Source organism: Microtus ochrogaster, unplaced genomic scaffold, assembly GCF_000317375.1.
Source record: "Microtus ochrogaster isolate Prairie Vole_2 unplaced genomic scaffold, MicOch1.0 UNK6, whole genome shotgun sequence".
Lineage (NCBI taxonomy): Eukaryota > Metazoa > Chordata > Mammalia > Rodentia > Cricetidae > Microtus > Microtus ochrogaster.
The window spans coordinates 8,628,723-8,648,231 of NW_004949104.1; the positions used below are offsets into that span (position 1 = coordinate 8,628,723).

At 40.5% G+C, this 19,509-nt stretch overlaps 1 protein-coding gene and 1 pseudogene across 1 annotated transcript in view; both read left to right on the top strand.

Moving 5' to 3' along the window:
* The window catches only part of Poln (DNA polymerase nu), a 126,965-nt gene that overhangs the window by 14,988 nt on the left and 92,468 nt on the right, over positions 1–19,509 (top strand). Inside the window, exons 4-9 of the mRNA XM_005366212.2 lie at positions 2,069–2,226; positions 4,548–4,616; positions 6,531–6,591; positions 7,293–7,357; positions 17,939–18,022; positions 18,452–18,547. Coding sequence (XP_005366269.1) covers positions 2,069–2,226; positions 4,548–4,616; positions 6,531–6,591; positions 7,293–7,357; positions 17,939–18,022; positions 18,452–18,547 — 533 coding nt within the window. The remainder of the gene's footprint in view (positions 1–2,068; positions 2,227–4,547; positions 4,617–6,530; positions 6,592–7,292; positions 7,358–17,938; positions 18,023–18,451; positions 18,548–19,509) is intronic.
* Positions 13,832–14,128, top strand: LOC101985095 (annotated as a pseudogene).

A 19,509-nucleotide genomic window follows, 5' to 3' on the forward strand; every position in this document is an offset into this window, starting at 1 on the left:
CTCTCTCTTTCTTTCTCTCTCTTTCAAAAAAAACCTCCCACAAAAACACATAATGAAAATCATAACAAAACATATAAGATAAAAAACTGCAAAACAAAATGAAACAAAAAAGTTCACAAAAACACATGGACTTTGTTTTTATTAGCTCATTACTCTTAGCCATAAGGCTTGCCCTAGAATGTAGTGGATCTACCCAGTGACATTCCGTTGTAGAAAATTGATTCACTCTTTGCCAGCAGGTATCAGCTGCAGACAGCTTCTTGGTTAGGATGGGACCCTGTGTCCACTTCCCCTTCTCAGTGCTAGGATACTGTCTGGATTGAATCTGTGCAAGCCCTGTGCATACTGCCACAACCTATGAATTCATGTGTGTGTAAGTCCAGTTGTATCTGTAACACAGTTTCCTTGGAGTCTTTCCTCACCTTTGGTTCTGCCCGTCTTTCTGATTCCTCTTATACATAGATGGATCCCTGAGCCTTGAGGAGAGGGGCTTGATGAAGATGTTCCATTTAGGATTGAGTACCCCAAAGTCTCTCATTCTTTGCACATTGTCCAATTGTGGCTCTTTCTGATAATTTCCATCTGTTGCATGAAGATGCTTCTCTGAGTAGTGTTTAGTGAGAGAGTGATCTATGGATATATCAATATGCTATTAGGAGTCATTTTATTGCCGCGTTCCTTTAGCAGAATAACAGGTTTCCCACTAGTCCCATGGCCTATCCAGTTTCCAGAGGTTGGCACTTTATCAGTGTCAGGTTGGGTTCCATCTCATGGGATGGACCGTAAATCCAATAAAAAGTGGTTGGTTACTCTCATAACGTTTGTGCCACTATTGTACCAGAACAGCTTATGGGCGGGTTATTGGGCAGTAGTAGTGCACATCTTTAATCCTAGCACATGGGAGGCAGAAGCAGGACAGAGCTCTGTGAGTGTGAGGCCAGCCTGGCCTGCAAAGTGAATTCCAGGACAGCCAGAGCTGTTACACAGAGAAACCCCGTCTTAAAAAAAAAAAAAGAAAAGAAACCTATTTGGGACATTGTCTCCCTCATTATATGATGATTCCATTTAGAGTGTGTGTGTGTCTGTGTGTGTCTGTGTGTGTGTGTGTGTCTGTGTGTCTGTGTGTCTGTGTGTGTCTGTGTGTAAGCTTCTATGGCGGTAGGTTTCTCTGTGGCTTTTCAGAGGCATTTATTGTTAGTGTCCTCTCATATTTCCTCCTTTACCCTGATCTCCCATCCTCCTTCCCATTTAATCCTTCTGCTCTAGCTTCCCCTCTGACTCCCCATAATACTATATTCTATTTTCCCTTACTTGGAAGATCCTCTCCATCCCCCTGGTCCCTTACTAGGTACTTAACCTCTGTGGTTATTTAAATTTAGAACACATATCGAAGGCTTTAAAGTTTAATATTCACATATATGAGAAACATGTAATAGTTATCTATTTTGGGTCTGGGTTACCTCACTCAGGATTTTTTTTCTTTAGTTCCATCCATTTACTTGTAGAAAAAAAATCTTTTTTTTCTTAACAGCTGAATAATATTCCATTGTGTAAATATAACACACTTTCATTATCCATCTATCAGTTGATGGACATCTGGGTCATTTCCCATTTCTGGCTATTATGAATAGACCAGCAGTGAACATGATTGAGCAAGTATCTCTGTAGTAAAATGTAGACTCCTTTGGGTATATGCCCAGGAGTGGCATAACTGGATCTTGAGGTAGATCTCTTCCCAGCTTCCTGAGGAAACTTCCTGCTTATTTCCACAGTGGCTGTACAATTTGTGCGCCCACAGCAACAATTAAGTGTTCTCCTTTGCCGGGACCCTTTCCAGCATATGCTCTCATTTGCTTTATTGATATTGGACATTCTGACTTGGATAAAATGAAATTTCAAAGGAGTTTTAATTTGCATTTCTGTAATGGCTAAGGATGTTAAACATTTCTATAAGTGTTTCTCAGTCATTTGTGTTTCTTATTTGGAAAACATTCTGCTTAGTGTAAATATGGGAAAGCAATAACTGTTTGTGGTTTGAGGGAATACTAAATGACCTTTTCCTCTGCAGTTGCAGGTTTTGTTGGACTAGATCCCAGAGTTGCTGCATGGCTCATAGATCCTAGTGACACTGCACTTTCATTTGAAGACTTAGTTGCAAAATACCTAGGAAAGTCCATCATAGTTAAACCAAGCAGCACATTTGGTGATACCTCAAGAAATATTGTGGTAAGATGTTTAAGATGAGGTTGTATCTACCTTAGTGCAACCCTGACTGTTTACTTCATAAATAATCTAATAGTAACAAGACTATTGCTAGCCCCCATTTCATCTCATTTGTCCCATCCAAATATTTTTTTGGCTGAGGTGTTTCTGGTAGAGGTCAGTGAATAAAGTGTGAAGATATCCGGGAAGGTTCACTTGCAATGTAATTCTATAGATTCTCCAGGGTCAGTAGCACCTCTGTGAGCAGAAAACTGTCCTTTTGTAAATCTATAGCTCTGGTGACAAGTTCTTATTGGCTGACTTCTGTGACAGTCATCTCAGTCAACATAGAAAGGATGAGGTGAATTTTCCCAAGGCCCCTGGTCTCCAGGAGCTACCTCTCCTGAAGGAGAGGTGTAAGGGAGCAGTGTGATTACAGCCAGAACCATGGTGGAACACTGCAGGTGAGCATTAAGATGGCCAGAAGCACAGATGTAAGAGCCTGCACACCCTGCCCTTCATCCTCCTAACTATCATGTGTAGAGCAAGGGTCTGTGTCCCACAGGGATAACTGTAAATACCAGAAACAGAAACACTGTATCCTTGAATTTAAAAAGAGGTATACCAGAAGGTCATGAAATAGATTGCAGAGTCAGAGAAGATACAACTCTTGTAAGAATGGGAGTCTTTGGCCTTGGCAGTCTGGGAACAGTGGCAATGTAGTTTTAGCACTTGTAAAGGGACCCTCTTCCCTCACTAGTGATTAGAACCCTACTCCACCAGGCAAAGATTCCCTAAACAGAAGGTGAAATATGACTGCAAGAAATTGTCCACTTCAGTATTATCAGTCCCAGTTCACAGATGAGTATACTAGATGTGCACTCAATCTTGCCCGAAGTACAGTTGATACTGTGGTTCAGTTTGAATTTATGACTTTAAGACTAGTTTCTTCTTACCATTCCCACATGATTCCCACATGATTAAGATAGCTGCATGGGATTGAAATCAGCTGTAGAGGGTATATTCTTCTAATGCTGACCAGATACTTAGGGTGGCTGTTGAGCCAGCTCCAGATCTTCTGTTCTCTGTTCCTGAGGCCCCTTTCTTTGTCTTGCCTCGTGAGGGTGAGAGGCAGTTGCAAGTACAATCCCAATCATCGTTGTTGGCGAGATGTATCTGTGCAGAGCCTTGTAGTGCATGAGAGTTAGAGATGGAAACTGGGCCTTTAGTCTACGGGATCTGCTTCTGTACTACTCTGAAGAGGTGACTTGAGTTGCTCAGAATGGAAAGGACCTCAGATAGAAGAATGGCATGGGGACGGCAAGACCTCCTAGAAAATTAGCTCCTTAGAGGGGACAACAGGGCAGTTTGGAAAGGAGAAAGGGGGCTGTGTTATGCCAAGAAACAGGCCTGTCGATCTTGGTTCAAAAGGAAGTTTATAAACTGAGCGGGGGTGGCACACACTTTTAATCCCAGCACTCAGGAGACAGAGACAGGCAGATCTCTGTGAGTTCAAGTTCAGCCTGGTCTAGAGTGAGTTCCAGGATAGGCTCCAATGCTATAGAGAAACCCTGTCTCAAAAAACAAAAAAAAAAATATGATCGATCACTTTGGAGTTGAGAAAGCTGCAGGAAACCATGTGGGATTGTTGTAGGTTGCGGCATAGATGTGGTCCTCTGCCTCATAACTCCTGAGTTGTTGATAGGAGAACCAAGATCAGGAAATGACTTAAGAAGCATGCTAGCATATATCCAACCAGTAGCCACGTACTTTGAGTTTCTTCTAATGTGAGGATTTAGCAGAGATAAAGAGTTTGGGGCTCTTTGGTAGAGTTGGATATTGAGTAGAATGTCGTGGAAGATCCCTGTTAGGAAGGACACAGATTGTTTGTTGAGGGTCTGTTTTTTATCCCATCTCCCCTCTCTGTCCTTTGAAAATGTTTGTGACGTCTCCAGGCTTTTCTATTTATACCTGTCCTAGGGTATTTATGGATAGGTTAGTGTGGAATGTAGCACCCATGAAGTGGTGCTGTGTGACAGAGCAGAGAAGAGAGGCTGTGGGATCTGAGAACTCTTGTTCTGGCTCTGGCAATCATATAATCATTACAACAGGCACTGGGAGCTCTATTTTTCTATCTTTATAATGAAGAAAGAAAATTCTGGGCTGGGAAAGTATCTCCCTGTGGACAGTTTAACTTGCACAACAGAGGTACTTTTCTGTTAGGGACCTTATCAGGAGCATCCTACCATGTCACCAGAAACACTTGTGTAGGTGATACCAGTTTCCAGACTATGATGAGAATTGCTGCCATGTTCATCTGAATTTTAGTGTATTCATTTTTAAAGAATCAGAATGTGTGTGTGAACCTGAGGATACTCTACGACCTCACGATGGATCTCTGTTCCAAGCTGAAGGTAAGGCATTTTTTTTATACTGTAATTTCTGGCTATATAAGACCTGTATTTTCAATTGTACCCACACTCACACTTACGTTTTCAATATGACATGAGATGATTTCCTAATGCCAAATTAGTCTGTGCCTCATTCAGAAAAGGAAAGACTAAAATGGTAATTCCTACGGTTTTAAAATGTGTTTTGTATATTGAAAACAATTGTTTCAAAGTGTCACAATTAACTAGAGTATTTTGGATGCCCAAGGTTTATTTTTGTTAGCAACAAGACAGACCATTTCACTTAGGTTTTATTGGGAAGCTGTAGTCAATGGAGGAACAACTGAGACCTGAAGGAAAAGAGACTATGTCCTGAGGCAGAGGTGAAGGAGACGGGCAAGATGAGATGCTTCCAAGGACAGCTATAGCTGGAGACTCTTCCATTCCTGGGCTCTAGTGAAAGCTATTTATCTCTTCCTGTGCCATAAGGCATATGCCCAAACAAGGAACTGTCTTAAGGGTTGAGGAGGAGCCCAAGTGATATGTCCTGGAGAGCCTACCTTAGGGTGCAGGGACAGAGAAGTGGAGGGGAACTAGAAGGTGAGGCCAGCACTCTAAGATGACTGCAGAAAAGAGTGAACATAAGAAAAACTCCAATAAGCATCATGAAAAATCAGGTGTGGTAGACATGGCCTGTAATCCCAGTTGAAGTGGAGGCAGGAAGACGTTCAGTGGCAACCTCTTCTACATAGAGAGTTTGAGTCCAGATTGAACTACACGACACCATGTGTATACATAAGGACCTATAAATAAATAACATGGAAGGTGATATGAATAAAAGAGGAAGGATTTCATGCTTTTTTGATGTAAGAATTTTTTTAATACAATTGTTTCTCATTTTACATAGCTAGCCCCTTTCTCCCTCCCTCCCATCCTCCTGCCCCCCCCCACAGTCCTCTTATCAGAAAGGGTAAGGCTTCCCATGGGGGAGTCAACAAAGTCTGACACATCACTTCGAAACAGGACCAAGGCCCTCCCTCCTATATCTAGGCTGAGCAAGGTATCTCTTCAAACAGAGTGTGCTCCAAGACACCAGTTCAAGCACTAGGGCAAAATCTTGGTTCCACTGCCACAGACTGCCCAAGTCTCACAGCTGTCCTAGTTTGGTCCTGTGCAGGTTCCCCCACTATCAGTCCAGAGTCAGTGAGCTCCCACTAGCTCAGGTCAGCTGTTTCTGTGAGTATCATCACCATGGTCTTGACCCCTTTGCTGATATTATTGTTCCTCCCTCTCTTGGATTGGTCTCCGGAAACTCAACCCAGTGCTCTGCTGTAGATGGATTTCATACTCTTAAAACAGGTGGCCTAATATAACGATTCCAACATTTCTGACTAGTCTGTAGAGTCAATGCAAGATTGATGAAGACTAGGTAAAATGATTGGAATTCAGTGAACCGTTCTGTAGTTAAAATGGAAGACTAAAATCATGCAAATACTCCTCAAAGTAAGAAAACAAAGATCTTGTGAAATTTCAGAATATCTCTACCAGATGTTTAGAGAGTAATAAAATATTCTCTGTACTAGAAATAAAAGTTTTATTTAAAAAAGAATGGAGGGTCTGGAGAGGTGGCTCAGCAGTTAAGAGCACTTGGCAGCTCTTCCAGAGGACTTGTGGCTCAATTCTAGTACCCACATGGTAGTTCACAACTGTCCATAACTTCAATTCCATGGAATCCAGCACTCACACAGACCTATAGCCAGGTAAAACGCTAATGCACATGAAGTGAAAATAAATAAATTAAAAAAGAATGAAGATACTAGGAGGAGCCACTTTAGACATGGGTCACTATAGTCCTAACATAACAAAGTCAAGTGGCTTTTCAACAAAATGCAGATAATAATTTGAAGCCATATTGATATTATCTCTTCCATGAAACAGGCTTATGGCTTATGGCAACTATTTTGTACTTTGGAGCTTCCTTTGATACCAATTTTGGCAGGTGAGTTACCATAAAAACAAAGTATAGTCATCTTTCTGGAGAATCTTTACATTGTTTAAGAATGACTCTTCTCTATCCTTTAATGGAATGGGCACTGTGTTTCATCCAAAGAGGCTGCTATCATATTATTTTCTGTCCTGCAGCAAGATGGTTTGGGCTACATCATCTCCTGGTCTGGAAGGACTTGAAGGCCTGGCATCCAGCCATGGAGACCCCTCCTGTTCTGTCTAGCCAGAAGAGGGTCTCACTGACACTTACCCACCTGTGTTATCTCAATTTCAGACTAGTCCTCCAGCTCTGTGCTTCTTTCTCCTTTAAGAGATACTTCCTTTAGGCGCCCTCCAGGGATTTGCCCATCTTCGCCTCTGACCAGGTCTTGCTGTAGGGCCAAGAGTCATTTTCTATCTAGAGTATGCAAAGGGCCAGGCTGGAACCAGTGCAGTCCAACATCCTTCCTACCTTGTGACTGAACCCAGAACCTGGCTTGTGTTGGGCAAGCGCTCTGTCACTAGACCGTATCCCCAGCAAGCCAGTTCTTTCTATGCTTCTGTTTCCTCACAGAACAGCGGTTGACTTAGAATGGGGCCTGAGTCAATGAGCATTGCTATCATTAGGTCATCAGAGAGTAGGGCTCTTCAGTCTACTGAAAAGGATTGATTAATGCAATGAAAATATGATCTGCTTTTGATTTTGACTCACAGTGATGGAAAACCATAAGATTCCAGTTGACAAAGAAGAAATGGAGAGGACTTCAGCACTCCTTGGGGTAAGCTATTATTTCAAAATCTGTAATTGTCATTGCTCCTATTAGATTCTCATTTTCTTCCCTACCCTATTTGGCCCTAGAGTATTGTGGATACTGTTCATCCTTCTCCTGGACTCCTAGAGGGGTCCACGTGTTGAAGGGTTTACAACCCATTGACATCTATTGCACTGTAGTGGTTTAAATAAGAATGATTCCAATAGGCTTACATATTTGAAGCTTAGTTACCAGGAAGTGGGACTATTGGAAAAATTAGAAGGTTTAGGAAGTATGGTCTTGTTAGAGGAAGTATGTCTCTGGGAGTGGGCTTTGAGGTTTCAAAATCTCATACCAAGCCCAGTGTCTCTCTTGGCCTATGGATCAGAATGTAGAACTGTTAGCTACTTCTCCAGCACCATGTCTGCCTGCGTGCTACCATACTCTTTATCATGATAGTAATAGTCTAACCTCTGAAATTGTAAGCAAGTACCCAATTAAATGCTTTCTTATATAAGGTTTGCATTGGTCATGGTGTCTCTTCACAGCAATAGAACAGTGTCTAAGAAGTTGGTGCTAAGGACTGGGGTATTATGTGACAGGCCTGGCCATGCTGTTTGTTTGGAAGAATATGGAATATTTGGACTAGAAAAGTGGTTGAACGCTTTTAGCAGGGTTTAATGAGCCACTCTAATAGGAGCGTGGGATACAGCAGTGGTGAGAGCCGTGCAAATTGTAACAGCTGAGCTCCAGGTTTCAGAGGGGAGGAATATTAGCAAGTGGCCTAGAGATTGATAAGAAAAAGAGCAGTTCCGCCAGCACAAGAAATCCAATTAGGTCAAATCAAACCAAATCAAAATGCCTATAATTTTATTAGGTAAGACACTCTCAGGTGACCAAACGCATGGTGGGGAGACAGGGCAGCAGGGGGCCCATGCAAACTGGGAACCACGTGTTCTTCCTCTGAGAGCCCACTTAAATACCCTGTAGGAGTGGTTTGGCATGCTGGGATTTGGAGTCCAGAGCAAAGCAACTCCCAGGCCAGGGACTAGGGGCTATGCTCCCAACTTAACAGAGATCATTCTTGGGATATTTTGGTAAAGAATGTGGCTTCTTTTTGCTCTTGTCCTAAAAAATCTGCATAAGGCTAAATTGAAGAGTTTTGGATTATTGGCATTGGCAGTAGAGATTTCAAGACAGCCTAATATTGACACTATATCATGTGGTTATTATCTATATTACATTCCCTGGCTCCCATAGGCTTGTAGCCTATGTGTAACAGACCTGGCTATCCTGGAACTCACTCTGTAGACCAGGCTGGCCTTGAACTGGCAGAGATCTGCCTGACTCTGCCTCCCCAGTGCTGGGATTAAAGGCATGTGTCACCACCACCTGGCTAGTAATCACTCTTATACAGATTTATAATGAAAAGGAGCAAGATGGGCAAAGAGAAATATAAACTGTGCAGTGTGAGGAGAAAAAGAACATCAAAAAACGTGATGTTGGAGCCAATTCCTGTGCTCAAGGAGTTAAAGAGCTTAAAGAAAAACCTGAAATTAAATGAAATAAAGGGAGGAGTGACCTCAAGGCAAAACCCCATACAGCTCAGTTTCCAATTTATAAAAAGGAATTAAAGAACAGCTTAAGCTGTGAAGGAAACCATCAAAAAGTGTCAGGGACCAGCCCAGACACAAATCATTTCTTGTACTAGAGTGGAGGTGTGGGAATAAACGAAGACACAATTCACACGGCAGTATTGGGAGGGGAGTTTCAGAGATCACTCACCTGAAATCACCTGTGTTTATTTTCCAAACAGCTTTTATATCAAGGTAAACTGATGGGGGGCAGGTAACACAAACTTCATTAGCATTGTCTCCTAGGCGGGGAGGGTGACTTAGACCACGTCCTTGCCTATGCCTATTTTATCTTGTAGATTGAAAGACACCACTTCCCCAGGTGACCTCATAATTTACAATAGAAGGAGCAGAACAATATTAGCATATCCTGGCACCAGTTGTTAGGATGGTGTCAGGTTGTTTTGCTATCAAAGAGCTAGGCAACTACCTCTTGTGTGAAAAGTATAAATTGTGCCTTGTAAGTTGCTCAGATTCTCTGACCACCAGACAATGTGGAATATGGGCCTGCATAATTTGACCCCCACAAGAAAGCTGATGCAAATGTAATTGAGCAAGGGGACAAGTTCCAGTCCCAGCAAGCAGCAGAACTTGGCAGCTTCAGCCACAGCCGTACATTTCTGGCTTTAGAGTCAAGGATACAAGAAGAGGTTGTGGAATCTCCCTGTATAGCTAAGAAAAGCCACTGAGGCCAGATGTGTTTTAGGGGAGTACCTTCATAGAGGTCATTTATTGAACCTGTGAAGGTGAAGCCTGAATTGTGTTAGAGACCATAAGATGTTGGAGATGCCAGAGTCATGGGATACTGTTGTAGGAGACTGTTTGTTTCTGGCTGCTCAGCCCTGAAATAACCACATAGAAACTATATTATTTGCAGAATGGTTTGGCCAATAGCTTAAGCAGATTTCTGGTTAACTCATCTTAAATTAACCCATTTCTGTTAATCTGTGTATAGACATGTGGCTGTGGCTTTCCAGGCAAAGTTCCGGTGCATCTGCTCCCTACAGCGGCTACATGGCATCTGCTGACTCCACCTTCTTTCTTCCAGAATTCAGTTTAGTTTTCCCTGCCTAGCTCTACTCTACCCCATCACAGGCCAAGATAGATTTCTTTACTAACCAATGGTATCAACTGCATACAGAGGGGAATCCCACATCACTTCCCTTTTTTGTTTAAATAAAAAGGAAGGTTTTAACTTTAACATAGTAAAATTACATATAACAAAACAGGTATCAAACAAAAATTACAGTTACAACATTTATATATATTTTATCTTTTATCATAACTAAGGAAAACTATAACTATCTATTCTTCGACTCCATCAAAGACTCCAGAAGGATATATTACCTAAGTAAACAGAAAATACATTGTAAGCAACTTCCAAAACTCTAGAATTGACAGAGACATCTCGTTGCCTGGACAGTCACCCAAAGTTCTTCTGTATCATTGGCGTATCCCTCTTCAGTCTTCAGGCCCATAGATTCCAGCAGACATTTCCATGAAGCAAGAAATTTTAAAGACAGTTCTGCCTATATTGGCAGTTTGTCAGTCACTTTCTTCCATGTACTGCAGAATGTCTGGCAGACTCTTTCATGAAGCAGGAACCCAGAAGAACTGTCTCACCTTCTTTAGGCAACTTCAGCAGTCATTTTTCTGTGGGTCCTGCATGTCCAGTTCATATAGCAAAACATCATCAAGCAGTTCAGGCAAGAGCAGTTTCTTGGCCCACATGGTTAACCAACTCCATAAAGAGCCTCTTCAATGCCCATTATCCTGGGCACCAATCTGTTGTAAGAGGCTGCTAGTTCATTTCCCAGCCACATGGCAGCTCAGACCTGAAATAATCACACAGAAACTATATTATTTAAAACACTGGTTGGCCAATGACTCTAGCATATTTCTAGCAAACTCTTACATATCAAATTAACCTATTTCTATTATATTTTACCATGAGGTTTGTGACCTACCGGCAAGGTTCCAGCTGACAGCTTGCGTCTTTCTCCTCTGGTGGCTCCATGGCATCTCACTGGCTCTGCCTTCTTTTTCCCAGCATTCAGTGTAGCTTTCCCCACCTAGCTCTATTTTGCTAAGTCACTGGCAGAAACGGTTTCTTTATTCATTAACCAATAAAAGCAACACATAGACAGAAGGACTTCCTATACCAGAATACCAGCTAAACTGAGTTGTGGACTGGGTGTAGAACCCGCCTAAGAGACAGAAGTATGTCATAATCAACAAAACTAAGAGAAGTTGGATATCTGAAGAGCTCTTTGACATCAAACATGAAAATGCAGAATTTGTAGTTTGTGCTACTGGTTTTCAGTCCTCTGGTCTAGTGTTTCCTTACTGTGCTCATTTTCCTCTCTTTTGGAATGCTAATGTATATTCTGTGCCATTGTATATTGGAAGTATGTGATCTGCTTTTCTATTTTTATTTTATAGAGGGATACATTTAAGAAATTTCCATGAATCTCAGAGACTTTGAATTTTGGACTTTTAAACAGTGTTGAGATTATAAAGGACTATGGGGAATTTTGAAGGTGGACTGAAAGGATTTTTGAATCATGATATGGCTACAAACTTTTGGGAACTAGGAAGGGGAATATGGTGGTTTGAATAAAAATTGCCCCAATAGGTTCATATATTTAAATGCTTAGTCATCAGGTAGTGGGACTATTTTAATGGATTAGAAGTATTACAAGTTATGGCCTTGTTGAGGGAAGTGTGTCACTGGGCTTTGAGATTTTAAAAGCCCATGCCCAGCCCAGTGTCTCTCAACTTGGCTTGTGGATCAAGACTAGAACTCTCAGCTAGGCAATAGTTGTTCAGCCTTTAATCCTAGCACTTGGGAGGCAGAGGCAGGCAAATCTCTGAGTTCAAGGCCAGCCCAGTCTACATAGTGGTTCCAGGACAGCCAGGGCTACACAGAGAAAACCTGTCTTGAAAAATAAAATTAAATGCTTTCTTTTGTAAGATTTGCTTGATCATGCTATTCACAGCAATGGAACAGTGACTAAGACATAGACTCATGTAGGGAGGACAAGCATCGCACCTAATGTGTGTGTGTGTGTGTGTGTGTGTGTGTGTGTGTGTCTTGGGGGGGGTTCAGAGTGCCATTGTTATAGGATATTTTGATTACACTCTGACACTCCCAAGACTGACAATAAAGTTTACCTTGAATCAGGGGGCAGAGCCAGAAACTAGCTGACTAGAATCAGTCATAGAGAAGCTAGCATTTTGAATAAAGAAGATGCACAGAAACAAAAGGGTGGGGGCTAGAGTTTAAGCTTACTTTTGGTTCTGGGATGAGGGAAGACATGTCTTTTGTGATATCTCCAGACAAAAATGAAGGTCAGCTGGCCATTTCTCAGTTTCTCTGATCTAGCATGTTTTAACCCCACCATCTGACTTCCAAGTCTTTGTTGGTAAATAGAATGAGAGAGACTTAACTTAAACCTTCATAAACCAGGCCTTGGAACCAGAAGCTCTGCAAGGCTGTGGCCTGTTGTCTGGGGTTTCTATCCTGCCCAGTTCCCGCAATTGTTAAGTCCCAAAGGAATCACACAGAGGTCTACATTAACTCTAAACTGATTGGCCTATCAGCTCAGGCTTCTTATTCACTCTTATAACTTATATAGCCCATTATTCTTGTCTATGTTAGCTACATGGCTCAGTACCTTTTTCAGTGAGGCAGTCACATCTTGTTTCTTCTGTGGCTGGGCAAGGACTGCGGAGGAATGGGCTTCCTCCTTTCCAGAATTCTCCTGTTCTCATTGACCTGCCTCTACTTCCTGTCTGGTTGTCCTGCCTATACTTCCTGCCTGGCTACTGGCCAATCAGCATTTATTTAAAATATAATTGACAGAATGCAGACCATGGTCCCATACTAGTGGCCCGAGTGACTAATAGGGCATTGATTGAGTGGCCATGGGACTGCAGATGATAATTAAAATATCAGTAGATGTATAGTGCTAAGCCAACAGAAAAACTGCATTTGGTGCTCCAATGCATGACATTACTACACAAATGGAGAAGTCATGCCAGCTGGCACTACTGCAGTCACTGTCTGGGCCTCTCCAAGAGCCATTCCCAGAACTCTGAAAAGTAGGCTTGTGCTTGGAAAATGTGGGTCTTGAGCCCCAATGGTGCTGTTGCTGTGGGAAAACTTAGAAGTCAGCAGATTTGGTGAGACACTTGGGAAGTTCTTAAAGAGAAAATTAAATAATATTAAAAGAAAAATCTTTTCCATGTTAAGAATCGGGAATATCACAGTGCAGGGAGTTATGATTCTGTATAGTGTTACTATGGGTGGCTTACAAATGGAAAAAATAAATGAAAGAATGAACCACTTAGCTGAGATTGGCATAATGGTGATTGTAATTATTATCAGTTTGGTAATTCATATTTTTTTTTTTGGATTTTTTCGAGACAGGGTTTCTCTGTAGTTTTTGGTGCCTGTCCTGGAACTAGCTCTTCTAGACCAGGCTGGCCTCGAACTCACAAAGATCTGCCTGCCTCTGCCTCCCGAGTACTGGGATAAAAGGCGTGCACCACCACTGCCCAGCTGGTAATTCATATTTTATCCTTAAAAAGTAGTTAGATAATTGTACCAAATATGAAAATTTTACTGATAAAATACAAGTCTTAGAAAGACTACTATTGATAAGATACAAGCGTTAGAAAACTTACTAATAAAAATATTAAAAATTTGACAGATAAGATACAAGTCTTAGAAGGACTTACTGTTGATATGATACAAACTTTAGAAAGACTTACTACTGATAAAATAAAAACCTTAGAAAGACCTACTCATGAGAGAAGGGTGGGGACCTCGCTGAGTGTCGGCGACTCGGAGCTGCTAGATCGGTGCGAGATGGCAGAGGTGGAGGAAACACTCAAGAGACTTCAGAACCAGAAAGGAGTGCAGGGAATCATCGTGGTGAACACTGAAGGCATTCTCATCAAGAGCACCATGGACAACCCTACTACTACACAATCTGCCAACCTCATGCACAACTTCATCTTGAAGGCACGGAGCACTGTGTATGAAATTGACCCCCAGAATGACCTAACCTTCCTTCGAATTTGCTCCAAGAAAAATGAAATTATGGTTGCACCAGATAAAGACTATTTCCTGATTGTGATCCAGAATCCAACCAAATAAACCACCATCTTGGCTTCCTATGTCATTCCTTAATTTAATGTCCCCCAGAATAAGTGTTAATCATGTCAGTGGGCACATGGTGGCTGCCTGAGAGCCCATTTAGACCATGCCATTGATCAAGGGTAGCTCTGCCCACCCCAACAAGGAATGTCTCTGGCATCCAGTCAGTTTCTGGGAATGCTTGGATCTCATTTCCAGGCTTCGGGAGTAAGAGCTTATAATAAGCCCACACCCAGCTTCCTTCTGACCTTCAGTTCACTTTGTCACCTTTGGAAAGCCTGCTTTTTTCTTTTACTAAAAATAACTTCAAAACCAAAAAAAAAAAAAAGACCTACTCATGAAAGTAAGAAAAATACTCAGACACAGACAGAGCAGAATGTACTGCACCATTGCATTATGAAACTGAAGAGGAGTGGTCTAAGGTTATTAGAAAACCAACCTTAATTTATCCAGTTGCCACACAAGAGCAATCACCAGACAATAGGCACCCCCAATGCAATGCCAAAGTTAACTGGGATTCTGTTTCAATGTTAGGCTTGAAGAGATTTAAGGAAGCAGTCATTTCATATGCTATGCATTCACCCTTTGTGAAGCAGATGTTAAATTCACGGGCAACTCAGAACAGAATTAGTCCTCAAAACTGGAAAGATTTAGCTACAGCAATATTGGTCCTCAATTACAGTAGAAAACATGGTGGAGAGAGGAAGCTAAGATCACAGAACAACAAAGTAGGGCTAGAGGTACTGAAATTTCCCAAGACCAGCTTCTTGATGATGGTATGTTGATTTCCAAAGACAGTTTACATTTGATGATAACACATTGGCTCTATGCCATATTCAGAAGTTAGACAAATATTAATTGAATATTTAGATTTTGAAAATCCTAATTCACAATGCCAAAAATGGGTTATTAGGCCCTTAAAGGCAAGATCAGTACCCATAGATAAATGAACCCAAAATATAGCTGATATTGGATCTCACACTTATGATGATTTCTAAAAATTTCAAAAAAAATCAAAATGTCAGATGTTTTAATTGTGGTAAACAAGGTCATTTGAAAAGGTATTATAGGTAAAATGTTCCTAGAAATGATTTTTTTCTAGAGATAATTCAAACAGGAAGTGTAACAAAGGCCAGCATTGGACTAATGAATGCAGATCAACAAGGGACAGGCAAGATAACCCTTTGCTATTGGGAAATGCCCCGAGGGGCATCCAGAAAGCCCCTTCATCAAATTTGGTTCAGTCATTCCATATCAGCATTGGAGAAACTCATTCACAGAGCAATTAAAAAAAATAATACCTGTTGTTAAAAACCACACTGCTCTGAATGTGAACAAAGACAGAACATCTTCAATAGAGACAACAAAAAGCTCAGGAGAGACCATAAAACAAGGATTTTGGCAAACTGCCATAAAAGAACTAAAAATAAATGGCATTGAAAATGAGGGTTTCATAGACACAGGTGCAGATATAACAATAATTTCACCAAAATCTTAGCATCCAGTTGGCCTCTTCAGGAAGTAAATGATCAACTTCTAGGGATTGGATCTTTATCTCAGTTAAATCAAAGTGAAAGATGGGTCGAGTGTATAGGACGGGAAAATTAAAATCATATGTGGCTAATATACCAATGAATTTATGAGGACGTGATTTGTTGCAATAATGGAAAACACAGATTAACATTCCTCCAATCTCAGAAACAAATCATAAAATAAAGAATGCTTCTGAGAGAAATATTAAAAGGTATTATGGAGAACAGCCACAGACTGTTCAGGTTGTACATGAGCAGGGCACAACAGCTGCTGATCTTTCAAAAGCACCAACAGCCCTACCTTTAAAATGGTTAACTGACAAACCTGTGTGGGTGGAACAATGGCCTCTGACATCAAAAAAATTATAGGCACTAAAACAGCTGGTACAGGATCAGTTAAATGTTTGACATATTAAAAAATTGACCAATCCTTGAAATTTTCTTATATTTGTAATTAAAAAGAAATCTGGAAAATGGAGAATGTTATCAGATTTAAGTGGTGATTCAATTCAGTCAATGGGATCTTTAAAGCCTGGAGTTCCCTTGCCTTTTTTATTACCTAAGAGATGGTCTATTATACTGATTGATTTTTAAAACTGCTTTATTTTCACAGTATCTTTACAAGAACAGGATAGAAAAAAAATTGTCTTTACAGTACCTACTTATAATAATTCTAGCCTGTTAAAATGTATCATTGTAAAATTCTTCCACAAAGAATGCTAAACAGCTCCACCTTATTTCAATATTTTGTATAACAGCCATTAGAACTAATTTGTAAACAGTTTCCTCAATCTATAATTTATTATTATGTTGATGATATATTACTGACTGATTCAGATGCAAATACTTTAGAAAAAATGTTTGATGAAGTAAAGAAAATTTTGTCTTGTTGGGGATTACCAATTATTCCTGAAAAAATACAAAGAGGAGAGTCTATTAATTATTTAGGATAAGATAGATTTACAGAAAATTCAACCACAGAAAGTCCAAGTCAGGAGAGATTGATTATAAACTCTAAATGATTTTCAAAAATTGCTAGCTTCTCTATGGCTAATTCTGGCCAGTTAATCACTATTTCTGCCCCTGATTCAAGGTAAATTTTATTGACAGTCTGAAGAGTCACAGAGTGATCAAAATTGACCATAATAGGCAATCAAGGGCCAGACTAAATAAGACTACTTTTCTTGAACAGATGTCTGCTCCCTACAGTTCATCCAAGGAATTGGTAAATTTCCTCAAGAATGAAAAATATGGAAAGATACATACAGATGCCTAAAAATATTTTTAATTTCATTTAAATTACCCACAAGATACCTCTGGAATCCATCACAGTTCAAATCATGGAATTTCCACAGCTTTATGTGCTTTTCCTGGCAGAAACTGTGTTCTGCTTCCAAAAGTAATCACTACCCTACCTTGGAAGACATTTCATTCTTATTATTTTTCATGTGTTCTCTATTTCAGAGTCTAAACAAGATAGTTTAGCTTATTACTGAACTGTGAGTAATTCAATAGTTTGTATACAGACTCTCAATCTTCTGTATCTTAGCCTTGATGCGATGACTCAGTTTGTATACTCTGCCATGGGTGGCATCTCTCCCAGTCAAGAGGCATCTGGTTGTTTGAAGGTGGCAACTGTCATAACCATGCATAAGTTTGATGCTTTCCTGGTTACTGATGAAGTGAATTGCTTTTCTCTAGTTTTTGGCTATTAGTTTCTCTTTGAAACAATCTATCTAATCTCTAAAATGTTTTTAGTGTGTGTGTGTGTGTGTGTGTGTGTGTGTGTGTGTGTGTGTGTGTGGTGTGTGTAGAGGTAAGAGGACAATTTTGGGGAGTCAGTTCTCCTTCCATCATGTGAGTCCCAGGGATGAAGCTCAGGTTATCAGACTTGTGCTTTTGCCTATTACCAGCCCTTTGTCTAAGTTTTTTGTTTCTTCTTATTGACTTAAAGAACATCTTGATCTATTGTGGGTATAAGCCTGTAACCCATACCTCCCCCTTTCTGTCTCTTTCTTATGGAACTGGATCCCTTTTCTAGTTCTAATATTGCTGAAAAACACATTCTTTCCCTCCCTGATTTTGCTTATTTTAGTTTCAGCTATGTTTAGGGAAAGCCTGAAAATTCCACCACAAGTCAGTATGTATGCTTTATTGTTTTGATAAGTTGTAAAGGACTTTTTGTTCAATTAAGGGCTTTAGTTGAGAGTTGCTTGATGAGCAGATTAAATTATTTTAAGTTATAAAATCTATGAATGATAATGTTTCAATTCTTCAGGCTCGCCTCAAGGAACTGGAGCAAGAAGCCCATTTTGTTGCAGGAGAACAGTTTCTTATAATGAGTAATAATCAGCTTCGTGAGGTAAGACTCAATTTTATTTGTTTGTTTTGAGGCAGGGTCTCATTCTGTAGCCCACACTTACTCAGTAATCTAGGCTGTAATCATGATTCCAACCCATGTCAGTTCTCTTGCCCCGTCTTCCAAAGTACTGAGATTAATGCCAAGGACAACCATACCTGGCTGGTAATGTTAAGTTTTGTTCTTTCAAAACATTGTCTTACTCACGAATTAAAAGATGGTTTATTCTGAGTTTATAATATTGTCTAAAAGTGATGTTATTTATGTTCTCACAAGTATGAACATTTTGTGATACATTAAGTAAAAGTCCTTCTAAAGGAGCTAAGCCTCTTTTCAGTGTATGTCTTCAGGTCAGTGGCTCTAAATGTGATGGTTATGTTCATTTTCTCAAGTCTGAATCTTTCTCACACACGTGTATTGCTTTTGTTGAAGATACTCTTTGGCAAGCTGAAGCTGCACCTGTTGAGTCAGAGGCAGCATCTTCCCAGAACTGGGCTACAGAAACAGCTGTCCACATCAGAGGCCATGGTAAGAGTCCAGCTTATCTTTCTAACATGCTCATGTATCTACACAAGGTACAAGCTTTCTTCTGTGCTGGCAGCAGACCCTGTAGATACAGTGATCCCATCCAAGGTTATGTTCCTCGCTGTGCACTAAGAGATGGGCAGGTTGCTGCCCTCCAGGAACATCTGATTGGCTATATTTCTGGAAAAGGATAATTTGATGCAATTTTGCTCTTTTTAAGAGTGTGTGTTGTGTATTTATGCATGTTAGAGTGTGTGTGTGTGTGTGAGAGAGAGTGTGTATGTGTGTTTGTGTGTGTGTACATATTTGTGTGTCTGTACAGATGACTGTAGGTGCCTATAGAAGACTGGAGAGAAAGTTGGATCTAATGGAACTGAAGTTTCAGGCAACTGTGAACCAACCACTCAATGTGGGTGCTAGAAACTAAACTTAAGTCCCTTGTGAGAGCAGCAGTCACTCTTAGCCATAGAGGCATCCATCACTTTAGTTTCTGAATCTGACTCTTTACATAGCTTCTGGGGGCTCTAACTCAGGTTGTTAAGCTTGTGTAACAAGCACTTTCAGCCATTCAGATAACTCCTTGGCCCAGTTTTGCTTTTTGTTTTATTGTTGTTTTTAGTTCAAGAACAATTTTGCTAGTGTTTAGAAGAAAACAGAGCAGATAAGCCAGAAATCTCAGAAGCTGGCAGAAGAAGGGGGCCAAAGAAGAGGAAGAGAGAAAACCATGGCTTTTTGAGTTAGGCATGGAGGTCAGCAAGCAGCCAAATGGCAGACAAGCAGTCACATGGCAAAGGGATAATTTGACTTTTTCTGTTTGTTGGTCTCCTTTTCCTTTTTATTCTTTTTTCTTTTTGTCTTAATAATCTTACTAAGACTAGGCCCTATACTGATGAAGTGTTGTGATAATAGACACTCTTGTTCTGATTTTATTTTATTTTTTTCCTTTTTTAATTAATTAATTAATT